At 45.6% G+C, this 15808-nt stretch overlaps 4 protein-coding genes across 5 annotated transcripts; 2 read left to right on the top strand and 2 right to left on the bottom strand.

Moving 5' to 3' along the window:
- Positions 1 to 195: 195 nt before the first annotated feature.
- On the bottom strand, positions 196 to 1192 carry rps29 (ribosomal protein S29). Its single transcript, XM_057016738.1, has 3 exons — positions 990 to 1192; positions 479 to 578; positions 196 to 311 (listed from the first exon to the last, which is right to left on the bottom strand). Exons 1-3 carry the CDS (start codon positions 1181 to 1183, stop codon positions 303 to 305), a joined length of 303 nt encoding a protein of 100 aa, XP_056872718.1. The 5' UTR covers positions 1184 to 1192; the 3' UTR covers positions 196 to 302.
- Positions 1193 to 1736: 544 nt separating this feature from the next.
- mgat2 (alpha-1,6-mannosyl-glycoprotein 2-beta-N-acetylglucosaminyltransferase) lies at positions 1737 to 3291 on the top strand. Its single transcript, XM_057017660.1, has 2 exons — positions 1737 to 1759; positions 1939 to 3291. Exons 1-2 carry the CDS (start codon positions 1737 to 1739, stop codon positions 3131 to 3133), a joined length of 1218 nt encoding a protein of 405 aa, XP_056873640.1. The 3' UTR covers positions 3134 to 3291.
- A 2243-nt stretch (positions 3292 to 5534) lies between these two features.
- wdr20b (WD repeat domain 20b) lies at positions 5535 to 9831 on the bottom strand. Of its 2 annotated transcripts, none has more exons than XM_057016736.1 (4): positions 9560 to 9831; positions 8652 to 8834; positions 7169 to 8566; positions 5535 to 7077 (listed from the first exon to the last, which is right to left on the bottom strand). In XM_057016736.1, the coding sequence occupies exons 1-4, from the start codon at positions 9806 to 9808 to the stop codon at positions 7021 to 7023; spliced, it is 1887 nt and encodes a 628-aa protein (XP_056872716.1). In that variant the 5' UTR covers positions 9809 to 9831; the 3' UTR covers positions 5535 to 7020. The 2 variants fall into 2 exon arrangements, with proteins under 2 accessions (XP_056872716.1, XP_056872717.1); XM_057016737.1 differs by having other exon boundaries at positions 9571 to 9826.
- A 1584-nt stretch (positions 9832 to 11415) lies between these two features.
- hsp90aa1.1 (heat shock protein 90, alpha (cytosolic), class A member 1, tandem duplicate 1) lies at positions 11416 to 15765 on the top strand. Its single transcript, XM_057016921.1, has 11 exons — positions 11416 to 11678; positions 12428 to 12577; positions 12648 to 13014; positions 13102 to 13235; positions 13326 to 13631; positions 13718 to 13883; positions 13979 to 14169; positions 14256 to 14403; positions 14498 to 14766; positions 14860 to 15193; positions 15272 to 15765. The coding sequence occupies exons 2-11, from the start codon at positions 12428 to 12430 to the stop codon at positions 15379 to 15381; spliced, it is 2175 nt and encodes a 724-aa protein (XP_056872901.1). The 5' UTR covers positions 11416 to 11678; the 3' UTR covers positions 15382 to 15765.
- Positions 15766 to 15808: the final 43 nt, after the last annotated feature.

The following is a 15808-nucleotide window of genomic DNA, read 5'->3' as shown; positions in this document are numbered from 1 at the left end:
GTTATTACCCACATCTCAGCTTTTAGGCAGTTAATTACCATTTATTTACCCTGGCTATACCATGAGATGAATCCTTAAATTATTTCCTTATATAATTTTAATTGACAAACTGATGCAGTGCTTATAGATCATTTCCAGTCCTAAACTGTCACATTGCTGAACTTCACAAGGAGAAAGCAATGAACACAACTGCACTTTAAGTTTGGACAAAAAACAATTTATTTGCAGTGCTGAATTATTCCATGTAGATTGGCATTCAGGACTTCACTGGATCCATCTCCGGACATGTCAGTCCAAAGTGTTCAGTCCAGCTGTCAACAAAAAACAAACATTAGATACACCAAAACACCCAACATGTCAAACGAGTTGGGTACAGAACAGGACAACTGCAGCAACACACACAGGTCGGCCTTGCAAGATGAAGCGTTAAAATCAAATTTAAACCGTGATTTTGGATTAGAGAGAGTAAAGAACTTGCCTTAACGAAGCCGATGTCTTTAGCGTACTGCCTGAAGCACTGGCGGCACATGTTGAGTCCGTATTTGCGGATCAGTCCGTGTCTGTTTGAGCATACCCGGCTGAAACGAAAAAGGACAGATTAATCTGCGTGTCAAGATGTGCAACGTTTCACCATCGGTCAAGAAAGCCGCCCCATTTAACCAACCAACATCAAAAAATAATGCTGGCACCTTTTTCATGTCTTCACAACATGGCAAAACTTGGCCTACATTATAAAATAATACCACCGACATACTTAAAAGCAATCGCCCGTCGGACATGTATTTTATAGTTGCACATTATAGCTTAACGCAGCGCCAGTAGTTTCAAAGTAACAGGGTGCATCTTCCGCCGCCATATTGGCTCACGAACCGCTTCCATGCGGTGTCCGTGCGGTGATCAATTCTCACGCTTAGGAGGCTATTTATTCGCGACAACGCATATATTGTGGCATATATATTTATAATGAAGGCATTTAATTTACAACTGACCAGGATCGGGATCCCTGGCCGAACTTTCTAGGGTGACTCCAATAGAGCTGCTGATGGCCCATCTTGTCTCGTTCGCTCGAGCGCTGGAAAGGAAGAAAGCCGAATGCGCCTGCGCACAAGAAACGGAGCGCCGAGGTGCTTCCGGTTGTAAAAGATTGCGTGCTGCCCTCTAGTGGTTGGATGAACTGCTGCATCTAAAGGAACTGCGGGACACCAAATTATCTCCAAGGGATGTTAATTAATTTATTGAATATATACCCTGCGTCTGGACAAATAGTTGCATTAAAGATACACTGTTATTTGTCGGACGATGTAACGGAAATATAATTGTGTCAAGTATCAACAGCTTAAATAACATAACATCCCATGTTCCATTTTATTCATATCACGCAACACCAAGGCAGCAATACTTCTCTGTTTATGAGCCTAGAGTGTTTTTGATATCACTGGCACTGACCGTTTCTTGCGCCCTCCCAGCTTTAGGGTGGGTTTCTCGGTATAAATAAGTGCGCACATCCAGTGTGGCTCGCTTACAATTAATCTTTCGAGAATATTGACTCCATAATAAATCCGCGTAGGCCTTTGATGAGTAAAACGGTGTCGTCAGCAGGAATACACTGGGGGTCTCGCGCGCCCCCCGGCTGGAGCGGTGCATTGTGGGACAGCGGCGGCCAGCGGTTCCGTATTGACAGGGATTGTCGCAGCTAGCTGCTGGTAGCTGCGGTTCCATGCAGCCAGTTGGAAGGAATGGAGGAGTGTGCTTCTCCACCGTACTGATGCATGTCGCTGAAATGACCACTCGGCTTCTCCAGGTTTAGGTGAGTGTCTGTCCCGGTGTGTTTTGATCCTGTTTCCGTCCGGCTGGTCTGTTTCGAAGTTGCTAACTGAAGCTATCGCACCGTTAGCATCGCTGAGAGACTCGCTCTCGTTACAAATACGACTTCAACAGATGTTTTTCCAGCCGGGCGCCTGTGCCGCCTCCTATTTTCCAAGCAAATGATACACGCCAGGAAAAAGCCAAGATCGCCAAGCCAGAGGTGGACAACACCACTTTAGTGTACCGTGGTATCGTCTTCCAGCTCAACTTTGACCAGATAATAAGAAACGAGGACAAGTTTAAGGCGGCCCGACAGAAAGACGACCTGGTCGTCGTAGTCCAGGTCCATAACCGGCCGGACTATCTTAAGCTACTAGTGGACAGTTTGCGGAAGGCCAGAGGTGTGGAGAGCCTACTGCTGATATTCAGCCATGACTTCTGGTCCCCAGAGATTAATAAAGTGGTCGCCTCTGTTGACTTTTGTCAGGTCCTGCAGATTTTCTTCCCCTTCAGCATCCAGCTGTACCCCCAGGAGTTCCCCGGAAACGACCCCAGGGACTGCCCGAGAGACATTCCAAAAAAAGAGGCCTTGAAGCTGGGCTGCATCAACGCAGACTACCCCGACACTTTCGGCCACTATCGTGAGGCAAAGTTCTCCCAGACCAAGCACCACTGGTGGTGGAAGCTGCACTTTGTATGGGACCGAGTCCACGTTCTCAACGACCACAAAGGCCTGGTCCTGCTGATCGAGGAGGACCATTACATGTCCCCAGACTTTATTCATCTCTTAAAACTGATGTCGGCGCTCAAGAGGGAGCAGTGCAACGACTGCGACATCCTCTCCCTGGGCAGCTACAGCCACATCGGCTACTCCAGCAAAGCTAACAAGGTGGAGGTGAAGGCCTGGAAGTCCACTGAACACAACATGGGGATGGCTCTGAGCAGAGAGACGTACAAGAAGCTCTTCCAGTGCACCGACACCTTCTGCACCTACGACGACTACAACTGGGACTGGTCCTTGCAGTACCTGACCGTGTCCTGCCTCCCCAACTACTGGAAGGTCATGGTGAGCGAGGCGCCGCGGATTTTCCACGCCGGCGACTGCGGCATGCACCACAAGAAGGCCTCCTGCATGCCAATCAGCCAGAAAACCAAGATTGAAAATATCTTACAGAGCAGCGCCAAACAGCTGTTCCCCAGGAACCTCCTGATAACCAAGAGACTGCCTGGCAACCGGGCCGGAGGCGTGGCCCCGCACGTTAAAAACGGAGGCTGGGGGGACATCAGGGATCACGAACTCTGCAAGAGCTACGTCCGATTACAGTGACCTTAATTGCTACTGTTATATATTCTTGTCTCTTTTTGCATCCTCTATTAAGAAAAGAAAGCCTTTTAAACGTAAATCTTTATGGACTATTCTTCATATTGCCTGTTTTATTGGACTGTTACAAATAAAGATGAAAGTTGGGATTTCTCTTTAACACACACGTCTTTACATCAAATGATTGAACAACACAAGTGTGCTTTGTTACAGGTGTAGTGTCTTCTACAGCAAAGGGGTTTGGTGAGGCAGGGAGGGGGCAAACTTTGGGAAAGCTGTGGATTTAACCGGCCCTCTGAGCATGCATAATTAATCGGAAGGTATTTTTATCGCACCATTTTCGCTCAGATCAAAGAGGATCCTGTGAGACACCTTGTTCCACATAAAGAACCCCACACACACACACACACACACACTGGGCTTCAACAGGTTCCCTGCAGCAGCAGCGGTGTCGCTTTAGCAGGTCCCCCACATCAGTCAGGGTGTTGCAGAGCGCTTCGTGTTCCCTGCTGGTCTTTTGCTGCCTCCCATTTGGACACTAAACATGCCCGCTCAGGCACCTGTATCAGTGTCCAGCTCTCATTGCGCGTAAAATGCGCGCTCTGCTCCCGAGGCGCTCGTGCCACCGCTGTAAACGTCTGCGTCGCATTTACATTTTAAGTGCTCGGGCCGCAGCTCGATATCGATGGTTTCCGAGCCGACGCGTCATTGATTCTCCCGCCCGAACCCTGCGCACTCTCCAGATCCTTTATTACCATGGATGTCTGCGAGCGTCGTGCGTGGCCATCACCTGGTTCCAGGTTTCTGCCAATTTGCTCAGTAATGCTGCTCAATTGTTCCCCCCAGTAGTTTAGACTTCATCCCGTCTTGTGTTGGCTTCTAACGGTGTTTTGGTTGGAGCTCCTAATGCGGCGTGAAGATCGGACTGTTGGCCTGGAGTCCGGTGATAAATGGTGCAGCTTCTCCCCTGGTGGAGGCCCCGCTATTGGGCCCAGCTCTCAGGGGAAATGAGCTCGAAATAGAACGGAGAATTGAAGGAAGAGACACCGTCGGCCCCTGACTAATCCCAGCCCGGAGAAAATAGTCTCGCATTGTGCTCCACTTAATCATCTACAATAAGAAGAGGGCGAAATAGAGCTGCGTTCCGTGTGACTTTTAGAAACCAGCCTGGACAAAACATGACTGTGAAGAGTGTTTAGAGATAAACGGTGCAGCCGCAGGGCAAATCCTTCCTCCGAATTCATTATTGTAAAGATAATTGCTTCCCTTCCCGCCTTCACATGTCAAATAATATCGAATGCTGCTGAAACGGGCGGTAAAACGTGTTTTTACTGGCGTCTGAACAAGTTTTAATTAACTCCCTTTTGCAAGAACTCGTGTTAAAGAAGCAGGAATCCGTGCTGATGCATTCATTACCAACCGCCAGAAACTGTTCCCCTTGGCTGGATGAGCAGAACTGGAATAAATGTGCTGCAACATCTGCTTTTCATGCCTCGTCCTTCCACTAACACAGAAACATGAATCTATTTTCCCACCACGGCTACAATATTTCCATTTTTCAAGCATATGAGCTTCAACGCTCGCTTTAGCTCGGTTCATCTTTATTCCCGCACAGGTCTGGCCTCCATTTCTCTGAGGAACCCATTTCACAGCCTCCCCGCGGAGAGAAAGGAGCCCATTTGCTCTGAGGGATCCCGTCAGTGGGAAGCGTTTTGGCTGACATGTTTCTGCAAGCCGAGGAACGCTGCTGCAGCCCCGACAGGTATTAATGATTCACAGCAGGGGTCATTGTAGCCATGGACACGTGTGTGTTGCAGACGCATCACTGTCAAGAGGAGTTGAGCTGTGAAATAAAGCAGTTTCCATTTAAAAGGACCGTTTTGATGAAGGGGTGGGGAGGCGTCGTGTATGGTGAGTTTAATTCATTCTGAAAGGCTTGTTTTTTTTAGAACGAATACCCTCCTGATTGATATCTGCGCAGCGACTCGGCCAGTTGCATCCTGAAAGGTCGATCGTGCACCTCCGGGCTCCCTCCTCTCTCCCTTCCTTCCTGATTAGACAGGATGCACCTTTAACGCGACTGCTCGTATTTCTTCTAATGGCCCGTCGTAAATTATAGAGGAGCGCTTTTATCACCGCTTGGAACATAAAAAATGTATGAAGAAACGGGATGGACTGCAGGACGGGACAAACGTGTGCAGGAACTCAGGTCGTTTAGAATAATAATAGGCTGTCAAACGACGATCTTTAGGGTGTGATTTTTCCAACCCGTCGCATGTGTAACACTGACCTCTAGCGGCCACGCGTCGCTTAACGGCCAAATCCTTTATTTTGCTTCTTTTTTTTTTATTGTTCAGGTGTTTAAGGTGGAATATGATCACATGTAAACCCATGTAAAGGCAACAAGTACTGTCAAAACTGTTTTAATGAGGCATCACATAGAAGAAAAACAGCTCCCAATTTAAAATCTTGCTAATAGTAGAAATAAAACAAAACGCACTCTCCTCAAAGGTTTACTCCGTCAACAGTGTCAAAGGTTTGTTCAGAAGTTCCACATCAGTATTACTCACTCGGAGAGATCTCTGTATCCCAGCCCGTCTGCATAACAGCCGTCAGTCATGTTAAAGTGATTCCACACGTGTCGAACAAGACTAGGTGAACTATGGAGTTAGTCTTACTGTTTTTTTTTGTTTTTTAGGTTTTTACCTGAGCTCAAAGTGATGGCTGAAACACACCGCTGCGCCTCTCTGACAACGTGGTCAAAGGGATCTGCAGCTGAGGGCTAGCTAGCATTCAGCACTAGATAAGAGGATTTCATAGACGTCTCCTATACAAATGTTTCAGTAACAAAAATACACCAGAATTCTCTTTCTGTACAACAAGGAAGGAACTGCTTCACCTGCATATTTAAGATTTATATTATGTATAGATTTTCTGTATTAGAAATATCACTATTTGCTCAAATGAGGGACTATAATCATTTCACCTATAGGTCATAGAAGTACAATATTTACATATAGTACAGAGCCCATTGAATGTGAAAGAATATTAAAATAAATTCTATTTATATTTCAACCTTCTCAATGAAGTCTTTACACACTCCAAAAATGTAAAGCATACTCTTCTAACAAACTATTAAGTGCAAACATTTTCTCCATATATGACACAAAGAAAACCAGAATTGCAGCATCCAGTGTTGAGACCGAGGCTTTTACCAAAACGCCCCTCGTTAAGTGCTTCCAAGGCTTTCTGAGCAATATGTTGCTTGTGGTCCGCTTATATTTTTAAAAGGGTTAACGAAAAAAGGACAGAATCCATCTGTGCAAATCTACTGTTGAAATTCTCATAATTGAAGCTGAAATTAAATAGAAAAGGTGTGCAGAAGTGAGAAGAGCTGCATGAGAAACAGAGCTGCTCCCTCATCTGATTGCCTTTTGTGAGTGATTACGCTTAAAGAGAGAAATTATAGAGCGAAATGTCTCATTTAAGCCCCAACATGGTCAGAATGAGGCCTCTCCTCGATGTATCCCAGCGTGTCTAGTCTTAAAAATCTACAGGCACAAAGGATTGGGTATGACAGTTTGTTAGTTTCAGACTAGACACAACTGGATATGCCCAAAATAGGTAGTCAGTTAACCCTTTCAACCACTAGGGCAATTCTAAAGCTTCCCGTAGCAGCCTTTAAAAACACCAGACAAAGCGGTCTGGGATCAAATTTCTGACTCTGGCTCAGCTGTTTATACACAAGCAGTGAAACAATGAGAGGAGGTGACTGTAAAGATGAGACTGAAGGTGACACTGGAGGTCACGTGGGGCACCACAGTGTGTGAAGAAGCACTGCGGGGGCCTCGGTCGTCCCCATCACTGTCGCGAGGAGCATGAATCAGCAGCGGCTATACCACTGTCCCACTGGGGGAGTTGGCTGGGTTGTTTTGAGAGGATAACAATCCCTGTGGAGACAGATGACACACGCTGATAAGAAATAACTCAAGGACGCTTCCCAACTCATATGACGGCGTTCTCCAGTAGCACATTACTCACCACTTTCCCTGGCCTGGCCCATGTGCAAACGAACCCCTCCTGACAGGCTGTTACCAGACAGTCCTCCAGGAAGATTAACACAGTGAGTCTCTCGTGAGCGATCTTCTTACACACCAGCGGCTCCAGCAGGGGCACGTCCTCCATACGCGGGCACAGCGTGGTGCCCAGCGTCTTCACCGCCTCCGCTTTCGCCGTCCGCGACGAGTTGAGCTGGTTGAGCTTGTCGCTGCTCTTGCTGTTGATATGTCCCATGCTGTGGTTTCGCTTGTGGTCCTTCTCGTGGCGGTCTTTGCGCGACTCGTGCAGAGACAGGGTGGCGAACTTGCTGACGCCCGTGGCGATGAACGCGCTGTCGATGATGCTGTTTCCCTTGGCGTTGCTGTTGTTGCTGCTGCTGCTGCCCGTGTGACTGTTGGGAGTGCTGCCCCCTGTAGGGGTGGAGGAGTGTGGCAGGCTGTTGGACCGAGGCAGAGTGCTGGGGAGGGAGTTAGCTTGGTTCCCACTGGTGCTGCTATTGCTCACATTGTCTTTGCTATTGGTACAACTGGGATTTGTGGAGGATACGCTTGTGTTAGTCGACTGTCCCGTGGTCAGTGGGCTTAAGGAGCTTGTTACGTTAGTGTTAGTCCTAGTGCGAGACAGAGGGAGGTGAGGGAAGAGGATGTCCTCTGTTAGGTCCCACAGACACAGCTGAGTATCCTGGCCGACTGAGCCAAACCTGTAGGTCACACTAACGGGCCTACTCTCTGTTGAGTTTCTCTTAGAAAGTCGAGAATGAGCACTGTTGGCTCGTTCTCTTCCCGCACCAAAGTTAATGTGCTCGTGGAAGTCCTCGTCGCTACCACTGAACTCAGCAGGAACGTCACCGTCCTCCACGCTGGTCGTGCAGTGGTCAAAAGCCACCACGCTCACCCAAGACTTGTGACCGTGGCCCCTTGCAATCACTCTGCAGTCTGAGAACGACCACACCGTCACCAGGTCGTCCTCCCCTCCCGCCACAATATACCGACCGTCTGGGCTCCAGCACACACACAACAGTCCACCAAAGTAGCTCTTCATTGTTCCGTGGAGCTCTGCCGCATCGAAGCCAAACACTCGCAGGAAGCCGTCCTGGCTGGCACACGCGAGGAACTTCCCATCAGGGGAAAAGGCGAACTCATTGAGCGCCCCTTCACCCACCGTCCAGCGCAGTAACGGGTTGCGCGCTGACTTGCTCTTACAGGTGTGCACAGCGTAATTTTCACCCTGCTTCAGGAGCTGGTAGTGAGGCGCCGTGGTACCGCAGGTGTTCTCCACGTTGTACAAATACATGCTGCCACTGGAGTGAGCCACCAGAAAGAGGCTCTCTGAACCAGGGACCCATCGCACACACGTCACTCTTGATTTGTCAATAAGTCTCTGAGGAGGAAACAATTGAACACATTATTCGCGTGAACAACATGTATATTTGGACACAAACGTAAGATTATGTCCTAAAACGCACCTCTTCATTGAAGAGTTTGCTGGTCTCCTTCTTTATTGGATCTATGAGCTGTACTTGACCCGCTGAGAAACCCACCAGCAGGGAGACGCTCTCAGCCGTGGCCGTCAGAGGGTTGAAATCGTGACATGTAGGCTGCGTTCCTTTGTATATCCTCTTGTCTATGGGCTTACTAAGATCAGCAGCCTGGACAAGGAGAAATCGTCCGTGTCATGTTTAACAATTCTGATTTCCATTTTCATATACTCGAAAGTGTACAAAACAGCAAGACACTTCTGCTTCTTTAAATGATCGTTACTGATTATAGAGGGAGAAATACTGTGCAGAATTTGCATCAAAAGCTGCAGGAAAGACAACTGTGTTCCTAAATCTGACGATAACTGTATTATTAGTGCGATCACTGCTGTTAATCATTATAAATAAAACCATAGTAGCGCTCGCTGAACAACGATGGTAATCCCACCCAAATACTGGAATCAACCGAAATAAACACCGTCAACTACCACCTAGGAAAAAGTGAAGTTTTTCCAAAGAGACGATTTGCAAGTGCAGCTTGGCGCTGCTGTCAGACTGTCAGGAAATAAACACACGTTTCACACAGTTTAATCAGGCTACGACTTTACGAAATGCGCTCTTACAGCTCCTAACCAAGAGGCAAATCAACTGACCACCCCGGAGTGCACGCACGGATCCTTCATGCAAAAATGGTTTTTTTCCAGACTAGGTTAAAATATGCTAATTAGCTGCTAACTTAGCTTGCTCTGATACATGGCCTTGTCTTGACAACCAGCGCCCTTCACTGACAGAAGCTAAAGAATATGACAGCTCTGGCACAAATGATACGAAAATGCTCAGTACAAGAGCAGCTGTCGGGCACACCGTCCGTGCTCGCTGCAGCCATCATTGTTTACCTTTCTCACACCTTTGTAGATATAGAAGTAGAGTTCCCGGCCCACATTGAAACAGATCCTCTCCCCGTTGCCGGACTGATCGTTTACATTGACGAAGGAGACTTTGACGGGATTCGAGCCCTGGGAGTTAAAAGGCACCCTGTTCGGTCGGCTGTATTCAGAGTGAGTTAGGAGTTTATAGACGCCTTCCCGAGTCGTGAATTGTGTTTTAATTTCGTTCATCTCCTTCCCTCCTCCCTCCGCCGCCATCTTGGAAATTGGCGTACATCCTTGTCAGAAACCCGGATGTTTACAACTGCGCATGCGCATTAAATCATGCGAGACGACACACACAAACACCGTCATCTGACTGCACGTTTCACACTCTTAGTGCGCATAATATGAGTAAAAATACACAACTTTTGGACTAGTTTAATCATCTAGCTCTTTTATACTTATTTATTTAAGCCTATATCATCAAGACAGGTGCATGACAATATACGTTTTAATTTCATTGTATATGCCATTATGAAAGCATTCCAAATAGCCGTGTATTGTTACTTGTTCTTTAATCAGTCTGTTTTAACCGTTTTATTTAAGTCCATCAATTTGGAAAAACAAAATCTCGAAATCTATTTTGACTAGTTTGTGGAATCTGATACCTGGCATCGGGACTCATCTTGTACGTGCAAACCGTTCAAATTTCTCGGTTGCACCATCTGCATTACGCACGCAACGTGCAGCCTCTGGTAAAGTCTACTGCCAGCTGGAACCACCGTGATTGCATAACTGAGCTGTGGCCGACACACTGCCATCTTCTGGTCAGCTGAATTCTCTATGAAATCGTGGACGATTCAACCACAGCTTGTTTGCAAGAGCAGCAACCGTCCGGGTTGTCGGTTTCCATGTTAGTCTAACATTTCTGAAACCTCTGCATGAATTGTTCCTCAAATTTTATCATAGCAAGCTTTAGTTCCTGTCCATTTATTCGTTTCTTTCCATTTTTTTGCCAGAAGGATTCCATGTATAAAGTATATAATCAGCAAACAGGCCAATTAGAACTTTGTTTCATTAGTCTTCTGTACTTTGAGTGGGATTTCCTATCAAACCATAGATATATTTTACCAAATTTAAAAACAAATCCTACCTGCATTTCTACTAATTAACATTTATTTAATCTCTATTTATGCCGGTTCTTTGTTTAAAGTAACAATGCGTCAACACTGAAAATTTTATTATAATATTTTAAAAATAGTCAAACATATTTACAATGCATAAAAGACTGTGAGCAGGACAGATAAACATTTGTGATCACAAAATAGTGACCATAAATCATATTTGAGTGCAAATTATTCACCATCCATTCTTTTATATATATATAATTTTCAAAAGAGGCCACCAAAAATTGTAATTGTTGACAGGTAAGTTTATCTGAAACCCTGAAAGGTCACAGGGGAATGTTTTTTTTAACCAGTAGGTTAAAATAAGGGCCTCAGCTAACCATTATTCTGACAAGCAGTCTGGCATAAATTCAGATAAACTTCCAATTCACAGCAAGGAAGCATGTAATGTCTGATTCAATGATGTGTGCTTTGTAGAAGTGGCCACTGATTACATTACCTAGGCTTTAAATGTACAAAAATAAGCCTTTCAGATCCTCACAGTCCTTTTTTCCTCCTAAAACCTAAATGGATCTTCTGTCTTTGTGGCACCCTGACAACAGGTGATAGCCTATCCACATCGGCAGCTGTGGTGCAAACTGGGGGGGGGGGGTTCGGGGCCTTAGAGCTAGACAAGCTATCAGAGAAGCTCTTTCTCTGAGTGACGGGCACTGCTTGCAGCCCTATAAGGGCACACAGACTTTAGGGGTCTGGTATCACACACGTCAACTGTCACTCACCTAAACGCCACCCCCATCACCGTAGGGAGAGTATCTTCTGGAAGGTTCTGAATGGGAGCTTCGAGAAGCCAACCCTAAAGTATAAAAAGACGCCGGCATTTTGGGGGGTCTGCAGAACCAAAACTCAACTCTCTTGCTCACAGGACCAGGATCACAGCACAAAGCTCTCCCAGAAGAGAAGATAGCCTAAACCTAACCCGCAGACATATTTGAGAGCAAAGACTACAGCAAGTATTCAAGGTAAGACAAATCAGATCATTTTTAAATTTCACTTTTCAACCATAAACATCAGAATACACTCTGTACAAAATAGAATACATCAAACAAGAACATTGCTCTACTAACATAATATTTGTTACAGAAGTTTAATATCTGCAGTGTAGCAAAGTTTCTAGTTACTTGGCCAGGCTAACATGCGTGGAGCACATGGCCGGGGGGGTGACCCTGACTGTGAGAGCAATGACACGTGAACACGAAAATGAATTAGTATTGAGATGGGTTTAGATTGTTTAAAATACCTTACAGAAAACTGCAGCTGTAAGCTGTGTTTCATCGCGGTTTAATCACACAGATATTAACTATTGGTGAGTCATTCATAACCGCTCATCAAGTAAAAGGACCATTTTCTTTGTAATAAATCTTTATTTCTCACTCAAGAAAATAAGAATGCTTGTTTAGCGGCACTGAAGTCAGATTTGATTCTACTTTGAATCCTGCGGTGCCGTTGATTCCTTTCATCCTGAAGGTGTTAGATGGCCTCTTGAAGTCTTTGGGGCTGCATCAGAACTCCACCCCTTCACCATATGGCAAGACTTTGATTGACAGGTCACAGGAGGAGCATATGTTCTTCTGCCATAGGCAATAGCTACTTGGACCAGGAGGCCAAAGGAGAACTCAAATATACCTTTAGAACTACAGCATATCTCCACAAGCTTGCATATATATTAAGCCTGTTTTGCTGATTACATTATGTTTGGTTTTTGTTTAAGATGCCAGAGAAAGCAGGACAAGTTGTGGAGGAGGATGTGGAGACCTTCGCATTCCAGGCTGAGATTGCTCAGCTTATGTCTCTTATTATCAACACCTTCTACTCAAACAAAGAGATCTTCCTTAGAGAGCTTATCTCTAACTCCTCAGATGTAAGCACAAACAGCACTTTCATTACAACACATTTAGGAAGAAGCAGTCTAACACTTTTTTTCTCTGCAGGCTTTGGACAAAATCCGATATGAAAGTTTGACTGACCCAACCCGACTTGAGTCCTGCAAAGAACTGAAGATTGAAATCCGACCCGACCTTCGTGCCCGCACCCTGACGCTGATCGACACGGGTATCGGCATGACCAAGGCCGACCTGATCAACAACCTGGGCACCATCGCCAAGTCTGGCACCAAGGCCTTCATGGAGGCTCTGCAGGCTGGGGCCGACATCTCCATGATCGGTCAGTTCGGAGTGGGTTTCTACTCCGCCTACCTCGTGGCCGAGAAGGTGACAGTCATCACAAAGCACAACGATGACGAGCAGTACGTGTGGGAGTCTGCAGCTGGAGGCTCGTTCACAGTTAAGCCTGACACCGGTAAGTTTGGTGTGAGAAGCATTAATTAATCATTTGCAGGCTGAAGACATTAAGCCTCATTACATTACTGCTATCATCATCTTGTAGGAGAGTCCATTGGCAGAGGAACTAAAGTTATCCTTCACCTCAAAGAAGATCAGACAGAGTATTGTGAGGAGAAACGCGTTAAAGAAGTTGTGAAGAAGCACTCTCAGTTCATTGGCTACCCTATTACCCTTTTTGTAAGTCTTGAATTTCCCCGGCAAAGATTTTCTTTTACTTTAAAATCCTAATTAACCACTGTTAATGATACACATTCTCATCCATTCAAGGTGGAGAAAACCAGGGAGAAGGAAGTGGACCTTGAAGAGGGAGAGAAAGTGGAGGAGGTGGAGAAAGAGGCTGCAGAGCCCACTGACAAACCAAAGATCGAGGACGTGGGTTCTGACGAGGATGAGGATACAAAGGATGGCAAGAACAAGAGGAAGAAGAAGGTCAAGGAAAAATACATGGATGTTCAGGAGCTGAACAAGACCAAGCCTATCTGGACCCGGAACCCTGATGACATCTCCAATGAGGAGTATGGAGAGTTCTATAAAAGCCTGACCAATGACTGGGAAGACCACCTGGCTGTCAAGGTGACCTGAGTCTGTCAGCAAATGGGGTGAAATGTGATATTTATTATATAACATAGACTGATTGATGTTTTTCCTTCTCTTTACAGCACTTCTCAGTGGAAGGCCAACTAGAGTTCCGCGCTTTGCTTTTTGTACCCAGAAGAGCTCCATTTGACCTCTTTGAAAACAAAAAGAAGAAGAACAACATCAAGCTGTATGTTCGCAGGGTTTTCATCATGGACAACTGCGATGAGCTCATTCCAGAGTACCTCAGTAAGTATCATTTGTTGTTACTTTAATTACTAATGGCTCATGTTTTGAGTTATCAAAGAAACCATGTCGCTAAACCGTCTATCTTCCTTGTGAAGATTTCATCAGGGGTGTGGTGGACTCTGAGGATCTGCCCCTGAACATCTCCAGAGAGATGCTGCAGCAGAGCAAGATCCTGAAGGTGATCCGTAAGAACCTGGTCAAGAAGTGCCTGGAACTCTTCATTGAGCTTGCAGAGGACAAGGACAACTACAAAAAATACTATGAGCATTTTTCCAAGAACATGAAGGTAGACTCATCATTCTAAAGTAACAAATGTGTTAGAAATCAGTTGTGAAGTTCATCAGGTCTGTAACACATTTTTACATATTTCAGCTTGGCATCCATGAAGACTCTCAGAATAGGAAGAAGCTGTCTGATCTGCTGCGCTACTACACCTCAGCCTCAGGGGATGAGATGGTCTCTCTTAAGGAATATGTTTCCCGCATGAAGGACAACCAGAAGCACATCTACTACATTACAGGTACTTTAATAGAAGTATTTTTATACTTCAGTTTATGTGTCTCTAACTTAGCAACTTGCCTATTGATTAAACAAAATCTTATCAATTTCCACAGGCGAGACCAAAGACCAGGTGGCAAACTCGGCCTTCGTGGAGCGCCTTCGTAAAGCAGGCCTGGAGGTCATTTACATGATTGAACCCATCGACGAGTACTGTGTCCAGCAGCTGAAGGAGTACGATGGCAAGAACCTGGTTTCAGTGACTAAGGAGGGCCTGGAGCTGCCTGAGGATGAGGAGGAGAAGAAGAAGCTGGAGGAGCTCAAAAACAAATTTGAAAACCTTTGCAAGATCATGAAGGACATCCTTGATAAGAAGATTGAAAAGGTAACCACAGAAAAATGCTGAAAAGTGTGATATTCCAGTCTTAATCTGGTGATGGCCTGATCATGACAGTGGTACACATTTTATTTTTGACAGGTCACCGTCTCCAATCGTCTGGTGGCGTCACCATGTTGTATTGTCACCAGCACGTACGGCTGGACGGCTAACATGGAGAGGATCATGAAGTCTCAAGCCCTGAGAGACACCGCCACCATGGGCTACATGACAGCGAAGAAGCACCTTGAGATCAACCCTCTGCATCCAATCATTGAAACCTTGAGGGAAAAGGCAGAAGCTGACAAGAACGACAAGGCTGTGAAAGACCTGGTCATCCTCCTGTATGAGACTGCCCTGCTGTCCTCAGGATTCACTCTGGAAGATCCACAGACACACGCCAACCGCATCTACAGAATGATCAAACTGGGTCTAGGTGTGTTATCCTTTTCCGAATCATGGAAGTTAGTATGTTAGAGTACAATAATAATAATATATACATTTGTGTTTGCAGGCATTGATGATGACGATTCAGCAGTTGAAGATCTTATTCAGCCTGCTGATGAGGAAATGCCAGTCTTGGAAGGAGATGATGACACATCCAGAATGGAAGAAGTCGACTAAAACTCTCAGGAGTCCCTCCATGCCTCATTTTTATTTTTGTAAGTTATTTTTTGTTTTGTTTTTGAAATTTTAATTGTAAAACCCAAACTCAAACCCTACTCCATTATATTACCTAATCAGTGCTAAAGGAATTATTCGCGCCACAGAGTGGCTTAGCCTAGATTGTACCGCTTAAGCTGCTTATTTCAAACTACTGACAAACATTTAGAGTAAGTTAAATGCAGTCTGGGCTTGGGGAGACAGAAGGGAGCTGACGTCTTACACAAATGTGTCATTCAAAATGTCAAGCCTCAATAGTTCCTGGAAATTTCGGCTTGTCTCTTTTCATAACTGTGACATTTTTTGTAACTCATTCAAATTTCTAATAAAATGTATTGAAATAAAGTCTGCAGTTATGTGCATTGATTCATTGGCATGCATTTCCTTG

This window comes from Takifugu flavidus, chromosome 19 (genome assembly GCF_003711565.1).
Source record: "Takifugu flavidus isolate HTHZ2018 chromosome 19, ASM371156v2, whole genome shotgun sequence".
NCBI lineage: Eukaryota > Metazoa > Chordata > Actinopteri > Tetraodontiformes > Tetraodontidae > Takifugu > Takifugu flavidus.
This window is presented reverse-complemented; position numbering and strand designations above follow the sequence as displayed.

Excerpts from the sequence above, each read along its gene's own strand:
- rps29 (XM_057016738.1), bottom strand. The coding sequence starts at position 1,183 with ATGCAGCAGTTCATCCAACCACTAGAGGGCAGCACGCAATCTTTTACA. Across the intron at positions 579-989 it reads GGCCAGGGATCCCGATCCTG|CCGGGTATGCTCAAACAGAC; the intron begins GTCAGTTGTAAA and ends TTTTCGTTTCAG.
- mgat2 (XM_057017660.1), top strand. The coding sequence starts at position 1,737 with ATGGAGGAGTGTGCTTCTCCACC. Across the intron at positions 1,760-1,938 it reads GAGGAGTGTGCTTCTCCACC|ATGTTTTTCCAGCCGGGCGC; the intron begins GTACTGATGCAT and ends CGACTTCAACAG.
- wdr20b (XM_057016736.1), bottom strand. The coding sequence starts at position 9,808 with ATGGCGGCGGAGGGAGGAGGGAAGGAGATGAACGAAATTAAAACACAA. Across the intron at positions 8,835-9,559 it reads TCTACAAAGGTGTGAGAAAG|GCTGCTGATCTTAGTAAGCC; the intron begins GTAAACAATGAT and ends CTCCTTGTCCAG. Across the intron at positions 7,078-7,168 it reads GGGCCAGGCCAGGGAAAGTG|GGATTGTTATCCTCTCAAAA; the intron begins GTGAGTAATGTG and ends CTGTCTCCACAG.
- hsp90aa1.1 (XM_057016921.1), top strand. The coding sequence starts at position 12,428 with ATGCCAGAGAAAGCAGGACAAGTTGTGGAGGAGGATGTGGAGACCTTC. Across the intron at positions 13,884-13,978 it reads GCTCATTCCAGAGTACCTCA|ATTTCATCAGGGGTGTGGTG; the intron begins GTAAGTATCATT and ends TTCCTTGTGAAG. Across the intron at positions 14,404-14,497 it reads GCACATCTACTACATTACAG|GCGAGACCAAAGACCAGGTG; the intron begins GTACTTTAATAG and ends CAATTTCCACAG.